General features: G+C 37.5%; 1 protein-coding gene across 21 annotated transcripts in view; it reads right to left on the bottom strand.

Annotated features, from left to right (window-relative positions):
• nrxn3.L (neurexin 3 L homeolog) overlaps window positions 1-19849 on the bottom strand; it is a 273346-nt gene that overhangs the window by 190171 nt on the left and 63326 nt on the right. For 13 of the 21 annotated variants that reach the window (XM_041572988.1, XM_041572989.1, XM_041572990.1 and 10 more), the window contains exons 6-7: window positions 1210-1239; window positions 299-600 (exon numbers count right to left, since the gene is read on the bottom strand). In XM_041572988.1, coding sequence (XP_041428922.1) covers window positions 299-600; window positions 1210-1239 — 332 coding nt within the window. The remainder of the gene's footprint in view (window positions 1-298; window positions 601-1209; window positions 1240-19849) is intronic. The other 8 variants (XM_041572991.1, XM_041572994.1, XM_041572995.1 and 5 more) reach the window with 1 other exon arrangement.

The raw sequence follows: 19849 nt of genomic DNA, 5'->3' as shown, positions 1-19849 counted from the left end.
GACATTCATGCAGTGATAGATTTTAGTAAGCCAATGAATAAACCCTACAAAAACCACTGCACTTGAGCATATAATAGAAGGCAAACGCACCTCGATACTTAATAAGTAATTTTAAAAAATGACATGGAACACCTATATCACAATGAGAAGAGAACGCAAACCAGGACATGGGATACATTATTTCCAATCTTATGTTGTCAATAATTAATTGCTGCTCTCGCTCTAGTGAACAAAGGTCACCACTTTACTCCTATTCTATCATAACAAGGCTTTACTAATGGTCCCCTGGATTCCTTACCTGGCGTAAATTCCGGGTGACCTTGACCTCATGCCACTCGTTGTCATTGAACTTGTCATTGGTTGGTTCTACAAGAGCTTCAAAGGCACCAGAGCCCAAGTTGATGACCAGGGAGACAGCCCCTCCCTTAAGTGCCAGGTTGACATAGTCTGCAGACTTGCCGGTGTGTAGGATGAGCCCGTTCCTTTGTCGAGTTTTGAAAGACAAGGTGATCTCATCGCTGCTGCTTTGGATGGGATTCTGAGAAAGGTCGTAGCACAAATACTCGGAACCACGGAATGTAGCCACATTTTCCTCCTTAGCTGCAGGGGAAGTACAAAAGATCTTGAATATGGACCCAACAACTCCATTTCTGCATTTGATATGTATGATGTGGAAATGTATACACATTCAGAGAACACTATGAATTAGGGAAAGAAGACAATTGCAACTAAAATGAATTGATCCGTATGTGAACTTCCTGATAGCTTTAAGACAGACTTGTCGATGAGCACTGAGACTCACAATTTCAAACTTAATTGTGTATGAAAATTCTGATCAATGTATGTGATATGATCCACAGCAGGAATCTCTCTGCACTATAGAATGCTAATAAAACATCTGCATTATAAAAACCCTATCTTGTGCTGTTTCTGTGTTCTGCATCATTTTTCAGACATCATATATCCAATGTTTCCAGTCCCTTCTTATCAACCACTAATAAGAGCAGCATTTGATCAATACTCATGACATGCAGGCATGCTTGTTTATTAATGTTTATTGCAGCAAATTTTCTCCTTCAATTCCTTCTCTGTACCATATAAAATTAAAAAGCTTATGAAGGTGGAAGAATGTACTAATAGTAGTATTCTAGCTTGATGTGCTTATGTAATAAAGCTCCTTTTTGTTCTCTCTGAATCTCCAAGACTTACCCCTTAAAATGTTTCCTTGTCTATTTGTACCTATTTGAAAATAAGACAATGAATGGATGATGAGAGAAACATTATTTGTTTAAAAACACTACAGATGAGTTCTACAATTAATTGCCTAAAAAACTCAAAGAACAGTGCAAAAAGACATGCATCCTAACTGTAAAAATTGCCAGCAATCATTACACATAACTGCAGCTACTGTTAACAGACAATTCATTATAATTTCATGTTTAGCCACTTTACAAGATGCATCCAAAGCCAGGATCGTTGTAACCTTGCAAGAACTACGTCGCGTGCGAAACAGGTCCATAAATATGTGCCTCCCTCCCTCTTGATCATGAGCTGGTTTCTTTACACACCTACAACTGATGTTAATGTAAACGGAGTATAGATTGTTTGCTAACATAATCCCAGGAGCTGCGACTTTTTCTCTTCCAGTAACCGTGTAACATTACATAAAGGGTCCCAGGGGAAAGCTTGCAGGAAATCGAACACTTCACACCGCTGGCCTCTCTGCTCAAATCAACTTACAGTCAACTGGCCTGCGGGGAACTAAGCAATGGAGAAAATGGAAGTCTAGAGCAGGGACTACATGTGCAGAGGGAGGCAGCTTGCTGGGGACTGCATTTGTATAGACAAACCCCTCCAGCACTATGAATACTATAACAAGAATACACAAACCCATTAAATCCTTCCTGCTTATCAAAATAATTTCCATTTTATCCGAATTTATCAGAATATCTTTTAAAATGCTTTGAGATTATATATATGTTTTTGTTAAACCGATCGATATTCAAGTCTTCTGCCGATATCGTTTCCCACCATGCACGTACCGAATATCGTACGAAAATTTGTTTCGTACGATATTATCTGTGCGTCCATGGCCACCTTTAGAGATAGCAGATAAGCCAAGTCTCATATCGTTCTATCAATTGCAATTAATCAAGTCAACTTGCCTCTGGCTTATAAGTGATTTATAAATACAGCATACAATTACGCTGTTGTACTTTATCAATGTGGATTCTTTATCTATATACAGTAACCTACGTATATTGCAGATCTGTAAGCATCTCATATCTCTGCTACATTAAAATTTTGTCTGGAGAGCTTGCACTTAAAACCACAGTGACTGCTTATTTAACAACTACATAGATGGACTATAATATATCTTATTTCCCTCATACCCCCACCAACAGCAATTCTGTCCAGGTCAGACGCACTCAGTGACTTGTAAATAGCCTTCAAGAGCAGGAAAAGATCTATAGGACACTTTATTACACAATAAAGACTTGTTGCTCTGTTAAATGTGGCTAATCGAACATGGCTGTGCTTACATTAAGCACTGCAGCAAATGCACTTGAGAATTGAGGGCAGGAAAACATTTCAATAGGATAGGAGAAAAAGGGACATACAAGGTGGAGAGAGGAGGGGCAATGAGAGAACACAGAGAGGTGGGAGTAAGTGAGAGGGGAAAAAACATAATAAGGGGAAAGAGTTTAATGGGCTGGCTGATGCAAACAATGTGAAATGATGGAAAGAAAACAGGAACAAAGATAAAAATAGATCATGAGAAAAGAAGATCTTTGGGGAACAAAACAGGATAAATATTCAAGCACAGGATAAGGAATCATGTGCAATAATGAATTTAAAAAGTGTTGAGAGTGAGGTATTGTTATGTGTATGCTCAAAGCAGTCTAAAATCATAAGGATTGTACATGCATTGTATAGCAATTTATATAGTGCTACTAAAATATGCAGTGCTGTACAATTTTACATAGTAGGAAGGTACAAATATTATAATACATAGACAATATTTACTGTTGTGTAGTAAAGACACAACAGAATGGAGGTCCCTGTCCTCAAGAGCTTACAATATTAATGCCCAGTAAAACTGCGGGCATTGAAAGGGCACAAAAAATATAAAAGATGCAAGGGGCAGTGACACTGTTCCCTTTTTTTAGAACTGTAAACTGTAGGAATATGAAACAACCCCCACCACATCTGCTGAGTCTTATTCACAGCCAATGCAAGCTTTGGCCTCCTTCCTGTGCTTAGTGTTGTATTTATCCAAAAATGAATACTTTAATACATTAAACTCTATATACTAGTTCTAGATAGACGGTATCCGCTAATTCCATCTCAGCCAGTACTAATTTTGCAAGGCTGCAATAGCTAGTAATGCTATATACAGTACTGTAGAGATTTGTTGAAGTGAAATATAAGGAGTCTTTAACTTCCTGGGCAGAACTACAAGAGCACTAAGAGGTGCAAGAGCGCAGTTATTTACAATGGTGGGAAAAATAATGATGGCTACAGAAAAGGACTTATGAGCTCCAAGTTTCAAGCAGTTGGGCTGCTACTATGCCACTGTAAAATGCACAAATAAAAGTCTGTTTCTCCATTTTCTTTTGTACGATAGCCTTTATGAATCCATACATAGCAGTGGTCATACTTTTTTGCCATTTGGCCAATGATCAACAAACAGCAACCCTTTCATTTTAAGCTTTATGAAGTGCTTAATGTACTTCACTGGGTTTTTAGTAAAGAGAACCTCCACCCCAGCCAATAACTGTTTTCAACAGTTTCAAAATTACTTGTAAATGTAATTGCTTTCGAACGCATCTGCCTGGCTGTTTACATTTTCTTTCATTCTGCAAAAAACAGTTTTTGCGTGGAGGACCAATTTCAGCCAAGTGACCTGGAGACTTAAACTCTAGTTTCCATGTGAAAGATTTGTCAAATGCAAATCATGTTAAAAGCAAGAATTGAAATAGGATAGCTTACTTTACAGATGTAAAACGTACTCTGCATTTTCTTATGAACAGCCAAAGAAGTATTATTAACCTGATAATAAAGAGATTACCCAAATATTTAGGTAGAAAAAGTGGAAATAAACCCTTAGAGATCTATTTAATACATATATAAATATTGTTTTGCATATTTCCCCATAATTAGTCACTGCGATATTGAAGATTAAACTGTGGGTGACCAGTCTCCCCTTGTGCCATCACCCTAAACTACTATTACTACTACAGCAGTAATATCAACAATATCAGGGTCGTAACAAGGAAGCAGACCCCATGGCTGCAGGGGGGCCCATGAGTTATAGGGCTCCACAAGGTCCTAATTCATATACAATTTCAATAGATATTAGTAAAACAGGTGAACCACTAGACATTTTGGGGACCTGAAAAAAAATTGCTACAGGGCCCAGTAATATCTAGTTATGCCACCAGACATTATAGCTCAATGATATTAAAGTAAAAATATTTTTGTCATAATCATCTCCAGTTTGACTAAAGCTCCCCATAGACGCGATGATTCTTCTTGCCGAACGACCGATTTTAGGGAAGCCCGACCAATCCTTCGAAATTATTGTGCGGTTAGTGGTATTCGAACGATCGTACATCTTACGATTTTTCGGCCGACATCTGTCAGGAAATTGATCGGCCAGGTCAAAAAATCTTTGTCGGTCCCAGTGCAATCTCTCTATGTTTGCAGGGCCAAGCAGGCAGCTCCCCCTTTGTTTTCCTGGCAAATTGGTCTTTTTAGTTGAAGGTAAATTCGTACGATCGTACAATCGTTCTGAGAAGATCGTGGTCTCATGATCAGGATCTGATCTTTTAAAAATCTCAACGTCTATGGCCAGCTTTACAGTTACTTCCCTGGAAAGCAGCTAAGTAACTTGTGACAGTTATCATATTATTTGGAATGGTTTAGAGCTGCTGGCAAAATAACACAAAGTGATAAAGTTACTGGGACCAACAGCAGAATTCTTATGGTCCTCACAAATTTAGGCCGATCATTTTTTCACAAATATACATTTATATCCCTTGTTGATGAGGGCCCCAATGAGTCCTCTACACGTTGGCCTTTCTACAGTTAGAGAACCTTCTTTCCCTATTTGGGTAACTACGAAGTAGCCAAGTAGCAGTGGAGGGTGCGTCTATATAGACAGTAAAGCTGGCCATAGATGCAAAGATCCGATCGTTCGAATCCTAATGACCTGTCACTAACCACTCAGATCAAATAAAGTAGTAAAAGAACAGATCAGCTGGTGTTCTGCCCCTGACAGCAATCATATGAAAGTTATGTCCGACAAAGCTGGTGACAGTCTCCCACTGAAAATCGTACGATCGGCAATACAAACAAAGAAATTATTGGCAGCAGACAGAAATCTTTTAACCTATCCTATCAACCAGACGACTGATCTCCGCCGGACTTAAAATGACAGGACTCTCCACACATGGTCCAAAAATCGTAGGAATCCTCGATTCGTTCGATCGGATCTTTGCGTCTATGCCCAGCTTAAGGCAAAGAGGGATTTAGGCTCAATGCCAATTTTCTCTTGGAACAATACAAAACACAGCCCGTTGACAATATGTCTGCATAACTAAACTTGTTTTTGTTAAGGAGGAGTTAAACAAATATTACACCACAAGGACAGCAAATAGATGTAACTCAAAATTCTAAAAATCATTTCAGTATGGGGGGTAAAGCTCAAGTGGTATCCTCCACTTCCCTGCTTCATTCATACTATATAAACCATTTATGAAATCAGAAAGCAGGTGCTTAATACCACAACAAATGACTATAGTCCCCACCAAGGGCATTACCCATAATGATGAGAGCTTGCATAATGATGAGAGCTTGCAAATGTGCACAAAGGGTTAATATTTTAAATACAAGCTCAGTTACAAAGCCTACAGGAAAGGACCCAAAAGAGATCCCAGAACTAAAAGGGAAATGGAAGGATGCTATGCATTCGAAAAATAAGAAGGCATTGGATGGTTAGGCAAGAATGATTGGTGGTCCTTAATTATGATTATTACAACCTTTTAACAATCTGCTGAAATGAGGCACTCACATCCATGCAAATACTGCGGAACTTTCTAGATCAGAAAACTGAGCAGACAGAGCAGGACAAACACATTCTGTTTCAATGACTCCGAAGCTTACAAATGGTTTCATTATTTACTGACATCACCATAAAAACGCTTCTATGCAATCAGGCATTCTTAACATTTGCTGCTGGAGCTTGGTGCATTAGGAAATGACATAATCCAGATACAGCTCACGCCCCTAGAAAATATTTTTTTCCGTCTGTGAATTAAAAGTGCAAATTATACCTTGCAAAGGAAATCAAGTTGTACTGTTCACTATTAATTCCAGCTTTTACTAATCGTGTCAGTGTGTGACGGTTTATAGGTATGGCCTCAGAGAGATGCCGCGGCTTCTATGTCCTTGACAGCTGCAAAGGGACATATGCAGTACTGAGCTACGACCAGCAGAGGTCCCCACACTGTGACACAGTTCTTTGTCCATCGGAGACAAGGGCGTGAATTATAATTAAAAGAAAATGATGACCAAATAATGAATTTGAACTTAATTGCTAAAAGGAGCAACCGTTGTAAAAGAAAGGCGGTGACTGAATAATTTATATGTAATGTATTACTGATGCACTTGTACCCTATATCTTGATTGCTTTGGCAAGCTACAAAAAAACTCATGACTTTAATAAAAAAGACAGAATTGTTACTGCAAACATCATAAGCAAATGAGAAGATTTATTTTGGCAGTTATTTTCATAGCTAATAAAATGTAATCAAAATAAAGGTTCCCTATGCACAATGACGTGGTCTGAGATGTACAGATTTAGAAGCCAGTGTTTCATAAGCAAACATGTTTAATACTATTTAACTACAATAATGCAAAGCATCCCTGCAGCTATTCAGCCACCAGCATATTCTTCTCAGTAAGGTGTTTTGTATTACGATGTTCTCTGCACGAGACTGTAACACAGCTTTGCCGCAGGCCTAAAGCATTACCAAGAATATAACACTTTCTCAATAACATAAATTCACTGACCTTGTTTTTTTTAAATTTACAACATATTTATAAGAAGCCTTTTACCATGTGGCCATAATCAGTAGAGCCATCATCTATAAAAGGGTGTGTATTAGAATCCATATCTCCCAACATTTAGGAAGTAAAAAGAGGGACAAAAAAATTTTCCGCACGTAGCGCAGCAATTTTTTGACCACACCCCTTTCTGTGGCCACGCCCCCTAATTACCATGTTTGTTTTACAAAATTTGGCAGGTTATGAAAGTTTGAAAATATTTCTCCTTATCTAAACTGTTTTTGTGTCTCAAAATTGTTACAAAGTATCTTATTTGCACCTGCTGTTCTGTTCTCTCTGCTAAAAGCCAATTAAGTGAGAAAATTTGTTTCTTTTTCTGGCTGTTCAGTGCAGAGAAAAGAGGGACTTTCCAGTACAAATGAGGGACTGCGGGTTGAGCTGTCAAAAGAGGGACTGTCCCTCCGAAAAAGGGACAGTTGGGAGGTATGAGAATCCATAGTTTCCAATGTTACATCTTAATGCTGAAAAGCAGCAAACATTAACCACTTGGTTGCCAATACGGATAAAGACACCAAGTCACAATGCAGGTTTAAATATGAACCTCTCACAGCGACATTGAAGTCGCTAGAAGTGTCTAGTTTGAGACAGACTAATGAACCAAAACCAGCCTCCCACTACATGCTCTTATCAGTACAAGACAGATGTCTTCTCCAACTAACCTCTCACACCACAGAAACACAATAGCCCAGAAGGCAAAGTTGGTACAGCAAAGATGGGTTTAAGAAATCAAAATTCCTTTAATCTATATCCTCGGTCGCTCTTAGAGAGAGTCAAGGAATAGTCAGGATAGACATGGTAAGAATGGGAGTAGAATATGAAGGTGTATTACTGGCCAGTGTATTACTGGCTGCAGGGTGGGAAAATTGTGGTTAGGGCAGTTCAGGTAACATTTCATGGAAATACAGCTAAAAAACAAGTGCTTATTTTTAGAAAATATCCTTAATGCAAAATATGAATTATGAACAGTTATACAGCTGTTCTATGTGCGCTTTCAGCAACTTCAGGGACATATAGAGAACCAGGGAATTCAATATATAATTATTATATAGAATTAATCAGTCAGGATGCAATGCAAAGTATTATCATTAATATACTGTATAATACACAAGAGCCATGAATATCCTATAAATTATATCCTTATAAACGGTACTTAGTGATGTCATTGGTTATAATCAAAGCTTAGTGATGTCATTTCTGTCACACAACTTACTGAAACGTGTGTATTATAATAAATGAAGTACATCCTGTTGCAAAATATGAGGATATTAGAAGTCACCTCAGAGTTCCATGACCTGTATAAAAACACTTGGCCTTCGGCCTCGTGTTTTTATATAGTCATGGGACTCCTTGTAACTTATAATATCCTTATATTTTGCAAGAGGGGATACTTTATTCACTATATAGTTAGAGAACTTCAGCATATTTTGCAGTGTTAAAAAATAAATTGGTGTATATATTAAACATACAGGAAAACACACAAAAAACCATCAATAACAAAAAACAGGCGGTAAAAAGGGCTACAAGCTAACCTCTTATTGTTGTATCCAAATAAAAGGAAATAGGAGTAAATACATGCCCTGAGAGTACATTCATGTCAAGAGAGCTCTGCCTTTACAGAGTGCTTCAACTTTTGTCCAAGAATCAACATTGGATCATATACAGTAGTCAAGGTAAGTAAGCAGTGTGAATGTTTGCCATGCAAGCTGCCCAGTCTAATATATTTTTAGTCAGTGCAGCTGAAATCAAATCTACGCTGCCTATGCGGTCTTAATCATTTTAAAGGGATAAAGGAAAAGGTATATTTAGATTGCAGACAATACCAAAAAGGTAACAAGTGTTGGGAAAGAGCCGAATGTATTTTAGCACAGCTGGGCACTGATGACACAGAAATGAAGCGTAATTATTTAAGCACATTACTGGCCATACAATATAAATTCATAATGCAAAATATTTAGTCCAACCTTTTATCTTATGTCGGGAGTTTGATGCAAGACTCTGTATTCCCGTGTCCTGTGTCTAAGTGCCTTGTACGTCATTCCTACCATTACGCAAGCTGATAAAGCACTTTCCCTTTGTGCTCAGGATGCACAAAGATTGGACCAATATCTGCATCATTTGGAAGCTCATTGTTCCTCTAGTTTAGCAGATTGTGAAATACTGAAAATGCCACTTAGCTGGCTCTGTATATCATGCACTTTGCACACCACAGTTGGTGCTGGTGTAAGTACTGTAAGGACATCAGTGCACTACCAATATTGATATTCCCAATCTGAATAAATAATATAATCATTATAATAAAAACAGAATTCGTTTTCAGATGTGGCTGATTTTAAGTATCTGCTTAATGAAGCAAAGGTGGCTGGATTCAATTATTCAAATTAGTAGAAAAATGCATCGGTTCTGCTCTATGTGTGACCAGCACAGCCTGGTTCCTACAGTAAACAGATGTACACAATATAGTTGGCACAATTTATCAACAAGGCATGCACAATAATTCAATAACATCTGGCGGATTATCCATTACCAAGTATTGGTTTGCGCAATCCATATTTTATGGACCTATTAACTATAATGTACAAAATAAAACAAATAATGGACATTTAAAGGGCTGCATGTTGATGTCAAGTATTAATGCCAGAAAGAGTGGTTCTACAACGAATAGGGGTAGTTATTTAAAGCTCAATTATCAAAGTAGTACAACTAAATCTATTATTGAACACTATGAGCCAAATTGCCCAGGTGTGTTTACTGTATAGGCACTTGCATAAGGGCGGTGAATGTGCAGCACAGCAGTTTCTTTTGCATGTGCACCAATAGAGGACAGACGGGTCAATTGGAGGTCCAGTGCCTAGGGACCAGCAAAAATACATTGTTGATATTGCCTACACTCCAGTATAATTTTTGTCTAGTTCCAGTTCACCTACAGTAATTTATAACTACCCTAACCACAACACTATAACTATGAAAAAATGCATAGTATGTGTAAATAAAAATAACACACAGTCTGTATTTGCAATTATATTTTTAAACCACTCTCAACGTGCATATTACTTTTTCTAGTTTCTTCAAAACTCATTGACAAAAGTCATTTTTGTTAGTACCATTGAGACCTAAAGCCTATTTTAACCTCCCTTCCAGAGGTGAATACAATTTAGAGTTGGAGGCACCTCTGGGACTGAAGATTAAATCTGAAATTCACGTCTGTTTGCAGCAGAGAAGACAGCTGTCCTGCAGCACAAGAGTTAACAGTTTGCCCTCCTCCTCATTGTATCACACAGAATAAAAAATACATTAATGATCTTTTTCGGAACCTCTAATAATAGATCTTCACTGCACCAGTAATTAAACAAAGCACAGAAAGAGCAAGAATGTGTTTATGGATTTTCTGTGATGACCTGAGACTCTCTGGTGCATTTCATGGGTCACTGCATGTCTTGGTTGAATAAAAAGAAATCTATAATATGCTCTACTGCCCTCAGATTTCTCACCCTAGCTAAGCACCAAGAGTAGCTCTACAACCATCCCTTATAATCATCTCAGACAGCTGCTCCTCTCTTGTCATACTGATGACACCGAGCTTTCTGTCCCCGCAGAAGTGCAAAAGGCATTAGGACAAGTTCCACATTCACACAACATGATCCAGTGCCTGGTCTTACTACATGTACCAGAGTCACAGTTACTGAAGCAAATCCATTTACTTTTACCTAATATTGTGTAAACCAATATTGATTCATTACTGTGTTGATAAACTGGGCAAATTAACAATATTTATATAGTAAGCCGTTAAGATCCAAAAGAACTCCACTAAATGAAAATTTGGCATCTGAATAACAGCTGCACAAGCAGAAAGGGGGCTTTATGGCATATACAGTAGCTGGTTCAGCAGTGAAAATAACACCACCATTGGAACTTAACCAATGTACTGGGGATATTTACTGAGCAAATTAGTTAAATGCAAAGGGCACACATGGATCACAACGGCACTTTTTAGCCATTCCAGCAAAACAGTATAGACAGGAAGCCTAACTTTATGCCAGATTTAATCTTATGTACAGGCTAATTAGGCTGTGTTGGTTAGCTAGTAATAAAGTTAAGCAGCACAGGTGACTGAATGTTGCACAGCTTACCAAGAAAACATTGTAGACCCAGTTGGTCTTTAGGAGAAAAAGCCAGAATTTAAGAATGTTATGGAGCTGCAGCACTTCTTTCCGTTTTCAGGGCCCCTCCCACTTGCGATTCACATCCTCCAAGAAAACACTTTGCACAATTTCTAATAATGGTGCTGTTTCTGGCATTTTACCTTGGCATTTGGCATTTGGCACAAAAGTACTGCTTTAAATGTATGTATAATGCAAAAATATATGCACCATGGGCAACATACCAATACGTAATATTGTATTTTTAAGCATTACAGTTGATAATGTATAACCTGCAGGGTAGCCATGTGGAATCCTGTGACATGTCAAGTGACAAATGACCAGGTAAAAAAAAGAAAAGCATAAGCCTCCATCAGTGGCAATGGACTAGGTGTCCTAATTATTGCCAAGAATACATCATGATGTCATTTTTAAAATGAATCAATTTGGATTAAAGTGGACCCGTCACCGAAAAAAATTATTCAAAATCTTATTTTATCACATTAGTCAAGCAAAATGAACTTTAATTACACTATATAAATTATTTGAATCTTGTTTCGTTCAGTCTGGGAATTCATAATTATAACAAGCAGGCAGGAGCCATTTTGTGGACACTGTTATTAAGACAAGCCTTGTATCATCTCAGAATCTTGTTTGTGCACCAGAATGGGGGACCTGATGTCCATTCCCATGCCCTGGCTACACAATTAAATGGTGAAGAGAATGGGAGGAATGTGGGGAGAGCAGTGACATCTAGGAAGTGCTGAATGGAAAGTGAAAGTAATTGTCTGCCCCGCCTCTATGCCTAGGCATAGAGGCGGGGCAGACAATATTTGATTGACAGCTAAGATTTTTAAATGAGTTTACAACAGCTATGAATGCTTTAATAAAAAAATAGAAATTGGATTTCATGTTTAATTTGAAAAGGACTTTTATTATACAGATTTTTGTGTCTGGATGACGGGTCCACTTTAAAAGAGCTTGTAGGCCTATCTCATTTGTTCACTGTATAACCTGAACGGTTCCCTGGAATATATGGTAGACATACTTTAATTTGGAAGTAGATAATTAAAATAATAATCTAGCCTAGAAGGGATTAAAATAGTAGCTAAATACATATTTGGATACAAATAAATCCACCCCAAGTCTATGTGCTGTGGTTCTAAATACAAACAGATTGCACAATCTCTTGCATCAAAATGATGCAAATTTCACAGATGGATTTCTAGTAATATTTCTAAAGTGTCCGACAATGAGTACAGTTTGCTACAATACAAATATTAAAATAGATTTCAAACACTGAGCTTCGAAGGCACAATGGGTTAATACAGATAAAAATGCAATGTCATCATAATGACAGGGGATCAATCTGCATTTAAACATTCCCTTTCAGACCTCCAGCTGCAGAATGAAAGGTGCAGGCTGGGTGGGGGCGCGGCATTCTGCGCTCCGCTTCCTGCTGCGACTGGAGCCTTTCTTCTACTTTCTATAGATGCAGAGAGAAGCGTCAGCACTTCTTCCAGCCAGCAGCTGGGAGAGCGATTTGGTGCAGTTAGCGACAATTTGTTACAATTATGTATATTAATCATAGCCTGCTCCTGAAGAAACTGGGCAAGAGACAGGGGAGGGGCGAGGGAAGCAGAGACAAGCAAGGGACATGGATAAAGAGAAATACTAAAAAAAAGAGGGTGCAGGGAGATTTAACAGAATTCTCTCTCCTAACCTCTCTTTATTGCCTAATTTCACAAATTATTAGGCACTGTGGCACTATACAAAGCAGGACAATGTATTTGGATTTTAACAGGAAAGAATAAGTCTCCCAAGATCTTGTTGTCCAATAATCTATGCACTAGTTCCACTGGGGTGCTGAATGATATCTGTGAATGCCACAAATTGTGCAGGTTTTTATAAATACAGAGACCCCTAGGCTACATTTATATGAATCATATTTATGGCCTGCTATTCCCTATTTCCCTAACATATACATTATATGTTGCATATCCTGTTTCATTCCCTTAAATTAATTGGATGTGATTAATTCTGAGCAACTGTCAATATAAATTAAATGTAACTGTTTTATTAGACATCTGTAAATGTAACTGCTACTGGAAACAGTATTTGTCTGTTCTTATGTTTGCTAATCTATTCTGTGCAATGCACAACCAGTCTATACATACCACTCAAACAACATAACAGTATTTAGCTCCAGCTCCCACAATGCTTTGCACACCTCTGTGATTATCTTTCTTTGAATGTCTGTTAATCACAGAGAATTCTGAAAACTGGAGTCTTGGCTGGAGGGTAGGTGACTTACTTCATTGTTACATATATTCTGGACCTGCAATAAAGGCAACAGGGACTAACAAGCCCTGCTTTCAGTATTAAATACATTTACCTATAATTTTTTTTTTTATTTAAAATAATTGAAAACACTTAATGAGTGTAATTAATATTGCTTTCATCATTTGGGTTTACTTTCCCTTCAAGTCCAGTTTGTGAAAGACAAGGCATTAAGAAAGAACACTGTATAGAAAGAAGACCCAAAGTGGTCTGGGCAATGGGAAGCAGGAATACAGTATGAGTGGTATACTGTAGTGAAAGAGAAGTGGGAAGCTGGAAAGGCAGTTTATGACTCCAAAGCTCTGGAATATGTAGAGTTATGTGCCACTGCTAATTTTGAGAAAGACTATTGTACATTTGGCTGACTTCTTTAATATTTTTTGAGTGTGTAGCAGGGGAGCAGACCTTGTCTGGTGCCTCTGGAATAAAATGAAGGCCAGCTGTAAAAAGGCAATCCCAAAGCACCCTTCTGCAGGCTGGCAACTCCCAAACACTGAGACACCCTACCCATGTGTGCTTGCCTGTACTGTACATCCACTACCAACATTCCAAATACACAGCCATCATTGTACTTATTGGCACTCCAGAAGTTTTTGGGTCTCCCATCTTTATTGTTACAACTCTGCACCGCCATACTGATATACATTCAAAGTGCTAAAAATGCTTGGTATAAAGGAAAGCAACACAACAGTGTCTGCACCAGTCAGTATTCAAAGAGGAGTTACCCAATCAAATGACAAGATTCTAACACTTATAAACACAAGTTAAGATCCTTGTGCAGGTAGCAACCCCTGTACCGATGCTTTTGTGGCTTACTTAGATACATACAATACAGATATATACCACAGCTGTATTTAACACAAATGATGCCACAGCACGATAGACCTCACACTGGCAATTCAAGACACACATATGTTTACTAGGGGCCCATATACCACTTTGTTATTTGCACATAAAGTCAAGTATATTCACGAAGGCAAGAGACCAATGATCTTAAAACATAAATGTAGATCTGAACATGGGAGGTGTGTAAGGTTTTAAATGTTAATCTATTATGTTAATACTAGGAACACTGTATGGTCTGAAAAAAATATTGTTTTAAATATTCAGATTCAAAATCAGATGATTCACAATCTTCTGTCGTATGGAATATCCCCCGTTGTACTCCCATGAGGCTGAGAAAAGCATTGAAGTTGTTAGGCAGTGTTGATCCAAACATAAACATTTTATAGAGAGAACAGGCATGGCCAGATGCATGGGGACAATCCCATAAATGCAGCAATCTAGGAATTATATATAATGCATCTCAGCAACTTTCATCAGACCTCAAAGGCATCTGCCTATGCTTACATCTAAGAGATTCTTTGAAAACATCCTGAGATTATTAAGACGTTTCAATATCCATGAAAAGCAATTACTTTCCACATGTGATTATTTACACTATATAATAGGAATGCATTTCCATTCCAATTTCTTTGCTGGAATTTTTCTGTTTAGAGAGCTATATTTGTCCATTTACAAATGATAGGCGAGCAAGGATCATCAGTGCTTTATTTAGTGGTGGTGGGGCCTGGGAAAAACTGGCTTTGAGGAGCTCTTCATAATGTCTATTCTATGACCTTCATAGGAGTTGATCACCTCCTTGCAAAGTCCTTCCCTAGTGGGGTTATTCCAGTTCCGTGTTTCCAGATGAACAGCTGTGGTTGCTGAAAGATTTGTTTGTATCATTTTGTTTATGGAATATAATACAAAATTTAACAGAGGACTTTACATCTTTCACAAAATGCTCATTTATTCACAGAATAAGGCTGGTAATAATATGCATTTACTGATATTTATCATTTCATTGTATATACCTTGTGTTTGAAGAGAAGGGCTGAAAAAGCTGAACTGCTTTCTCTTCTCTATGCGCTTACTGATTTCTTTGTGAGTCTGTACTCTGTACCAACAGCCCTGCCATGCTTCCCACTGGCTTTAAGAGAACATCCTACAGGCAATAATTATCTGCAAAGACAATTTTCACAAGGTCTTTATGCTACATGCTTTCCCTGCCCTCGCAGTTTCATGTTCATCCCCACACGCAAACCAGTTTCAATACACCCCTCAAACCCCTGCAACGCAATGCATCATCTCTACCCTGCTGCAAGCACTGCATTCTGAAATGTGGGGAAAAGAGAACAAATGACAGATGTAATATTAGTTCAGATGCATATTTTCTCATGTTGTTGCTGTTAATTACAGTGCATATAAAGAGCATCCTGAGAGAAGTTAATTACAGATACAGAGTATATAGACAGAAGCTGATTATACAAAGTGTACAGTGACAGCCAGTGCTATATGTACTAAAAAGTATGCTAGCAATTATTTCTATAATGTATACTTACAGCAGAAATTGACATGTATAGAGTCTACAGCCTGCAGCTTCTCATTATACACTGAGACCATATGAAAAGGTAGAAAACCAATTTTTTAAATTCAGTTTTTAGATGCAAATGGCCAAAAGACAGTCTGCAAAAGTGTCAGTATTACAGTGCTTGTCACAAAAAATTATGTTGTTACACGTCAGCTGCCAACGGGTTAAAAATGTTTTAAATATTCAGTTACATTGTATTTCTGAAAACTGTAGGGCTTTAGTTGACCATCTGAATTCCTTTTTTTCTACTTGGGTCCAGGGAGGGTCACAGATCTAATTAGAACATTTTCTTCTCTTGGCCTTTTTTGAATGGCATGGCAAAGTAAATATTAAAATATTAAGTTTATATTTCCAGGAACATGGATAACTGAAGCATGGACATTTATGATTGATGAAATTGAAGGACTGTGCAATGGACATTCAATTTATAAATTATTATTAATATTTTACTTCAGGTATCTTGTATTCTTTCTAAGTGGTTAAAGTTATATATGTAACATATTGTACTGAATCTGTATGGGTCACATGGTGGCAAAGTTGAGTTGAGATTGTAGCCATTTTTTTAAATGCCATCTAGTTTCTAGGGGCACTTCAAGAAGGGTTTTCTCTCTGATAAGCCACACTGAATTAAATGATGTACCTTTGAGCACAATTCCTTGCTGTGAATGTGTTTTATAGGTCTGGCTATTATAGGATCACATACAATATCCATTCCCACTGGAGACTGCAAATATTTACACCCTAGCCACTAATGATTGCTCTTTCAATGACTGATTCCCTTGAGGGTTATTCTCCCTGAACCTCCCACTGACACGATGCAAACTGAATAGAGGTAAGCACTAAAGAGCTCTACTCTACTCATAGGCAAGGGTAAGGAATGAGTAGGGTCAATAGTCACCCCAATAATTCTTACAATTGCATATTTAAAATAATATATTCAGCAGCTCTGTATTTGCATTGCTACACTTTCAAAAATGTGTGTGTTTTAACCCTTTCTAGATTTGTCACAGTGCACCTCTCTATATGTGACTGCAGTTGGATCCTACTGTCACTTTATATATGACTGCATCTTTCTAAATGAGTGGAGAGTACTCCACATTCCACTTCTAATCCTTAATCTCCCTGTGCAGGGAGGTGTTTATTTCAAGAGATCTTATCACACTTAAAAGGCTGTGCTCATGAGAGCTTGGACTGAATTTTCTTCCCCCAGACAACAGTAAATATTCCAGGACTAGCAACTCCATATTTTACAGAGATGTGGCTACAGTAATCTCTCAGTGCAGACTCGCTCCTTCTGCGAGCCATTAATCCTGTGAGCTTTAGCTTGTGATGATGGGGGGGGCAACAAGGAAAACATGAAACGTTCAGCACCATGAGGACATTAACCTGAAAGTTTGAGATTTGCACCTAATCTATTTGTTTTTATTTTTACGGTCTTCACCTTGTTTTACCCTTACCAATACCCACCGGGGCTTTCTGAATAAAAAGCATGAAAATGACAAGTGCAAGGCTTATTTACACAATAGGCCAGTATCTGTTGGACTATGCATAAAAGAATATGTTACAGTAAAACACACCATATTTCATCACTATTTTATATGTTCCTGGATGTCATAAGACTGTGTGAGCAATTGGTCATAAATCTCCACCAAATAGCTCAGTCTAATGACCTTACTTATTCGCAAGCACTGGGACTTTAAGCTGGTTAGTTGAAAGAAAATATGACTTCAATAATTTTATAGTAACTGCTATATTATAATGCACCAAGTCTTTCCTGCAGCTTTTGACAGCTGGAGCAGCAGTGGATAATAAATTAACAAAAATAGCAGTAATATACAAGTAATAAGTGGATAAATGTTCAGGCATGTTCAAATAGTCAAAATATCTGTACCCTAAACTATGTACTCGTACATCCCACAAGTAAAGTGCAGGGATTTACGAGTACAGATTGTATAGAATAATCAGCAAAGTGCAAGGCCCACAGGTCTGTTTTTAGGTATATGCTATTAAAAATGTGATTTTATATTATACCCAGCTTAAGTTAAGCCTTATTTTTAAAGGGGGTTTTACCCTTGTTTATTTTAATGAATTCCAAAGAGAGAGAGGCTCCAGAAAATTCTTGCAGATGTGAATGATATAAGCTTATGATAGAGGGGTAACCATCAGAATCAGAGTGTGGTGAGCATAAAGGAATATGTTTAGAGGAGGGCAGAGAATAGGGGGATCCCAGGCAAATCCCATTATCTCCTGATTAGAGCTGAGAATTAGAGCGGGGTTCTAGGGGTCCTTGGGAGCCAGGGAAGAGATTTTCATTGGGAGCACTAAATTGAATGGTGCAACAAAAGAGTTCATGGTGCAATGCCTGGAAAGGGTAACTTGCAGTAATGTAGACTGGTATAAGAGTATATCATTTTTTTGGCTGTTTCTATGGCAAGAGTGAATTTGAGCAATGCTGCACCAGAATTTCACAAGGGTTTATGTGAGGTGTTTATATTACAGTCATAAAAGATTCCTAGTTAGTAAGCTTTGTATTGGTATTAAATTTAATATTGAATACTGTAAGAACTGGTTTCTTCAGTGGTCTTCCGCGTAGACGAGTTATTACACTATCCAATTAACTATTGCTATTTTACAGCAGCAAAAAAAATAGAATGGGCAAAATCCAGTGACATAAAATGAAAACACTCCATTTATCTGGAGAATAAAACACTGTTTTGGTTATTTATAGTAGGTAAGATGACCTACCCAGGTAATTGGCACACATACACTTTTTATACACTCACAAGCATAATGTTTTGGGGTAGGGGCTTTTTGCTCTAAAAGGGTTTTTCCCATTGTGATCAGCAAGAACACTAATCACACTGTGTAAATGACCTTATTATATTTTGGTGACTATATTTAATTGTTACTGATTTTATTGTATTTTTAGTGGTTTTATTTCATTTTATGTCCAGTGTTGCTGTTGATTACTTGTATGTGCACATGGTCACCACTTTCACTGTTTTATAATTTATTGCGCTTTTATTGCTTTTTTAAAAAAAATGTATTGCTTTCTCCAATCTTGACTACCCTTCTCTCTCTCTCTAATAGTTAAGCTTAATGGAGGCCAAATTCTTCAGAAGATCCATGGCATTTACAATGATGTTGTCTTATTTTTCATAAAGTAAATTTAATAAAAACTGCTAAATACAGCTTCAATCTGCAGTTTTGTTATCTGGACCAAACTTACTTTTAGGGTCTCTCACAATACACAAAATACAGTAAATTAGCTGGTTTTAGATTAGGTAAAGGTAAAGTAGTCATACACATGTGTGCTCTGTGTGTTAATTTATGGTTCTCTACGTGCGACATAGTTAGGTTATCCTGTACATAATGCACAATGGGAAAACAGCGGCAAACTCCCCTAAAGTTAATGCCTATGAGTAAGTATCTTCGGATACGAAACGCATAAGGAACATTTTTTCTAGCTGTTTGGAATAAAGGCTTTTTAACTACATCAGCTGGCTCCTGGAGTGCGTGCTTCTTCATAGATTATCCTGTACATAATATCTAAGTTCTCAGACGCTTTCATTCAAGCTTTGAGGTAACATATTTATATATTTATAAATTATAAATTTGAAATGTGAAATTACTCTTAAGGACTCTTATCAAACATAAAACACAGAGAGTGTGTTTCAAAGTTCTGCTTTGTACTGCTGTGGGGTTTTAGATCTATACAAACCAAAATCTCTATTAAATAATACATATATAGTATTGAAATACTAAAGTGCAAAACTTGTGTTTCATTTATAGGTTTAAAGGATAAGGTATGCCATACGTGTCCTAATGT

The sequence above is a fragment of the Xenopus laevis genome, chromosome 8L, assembly GCF_017654675.1.
Source record: "Xenopus laevis strain J_2021 chromosome 8L, Xenopus_laevis_v10.1, whole genome shotgun sequence".
Taxonomy (NCBI): domain Eukaryota; kingdom Metazoa; phylum Chordata; class Amphibia; order Anura; family Pipidae; genus Xenopus; species Xenopus laevis.
This window is presented reverse-complemented; position numbering and strand designations above follow the sequence as displayed.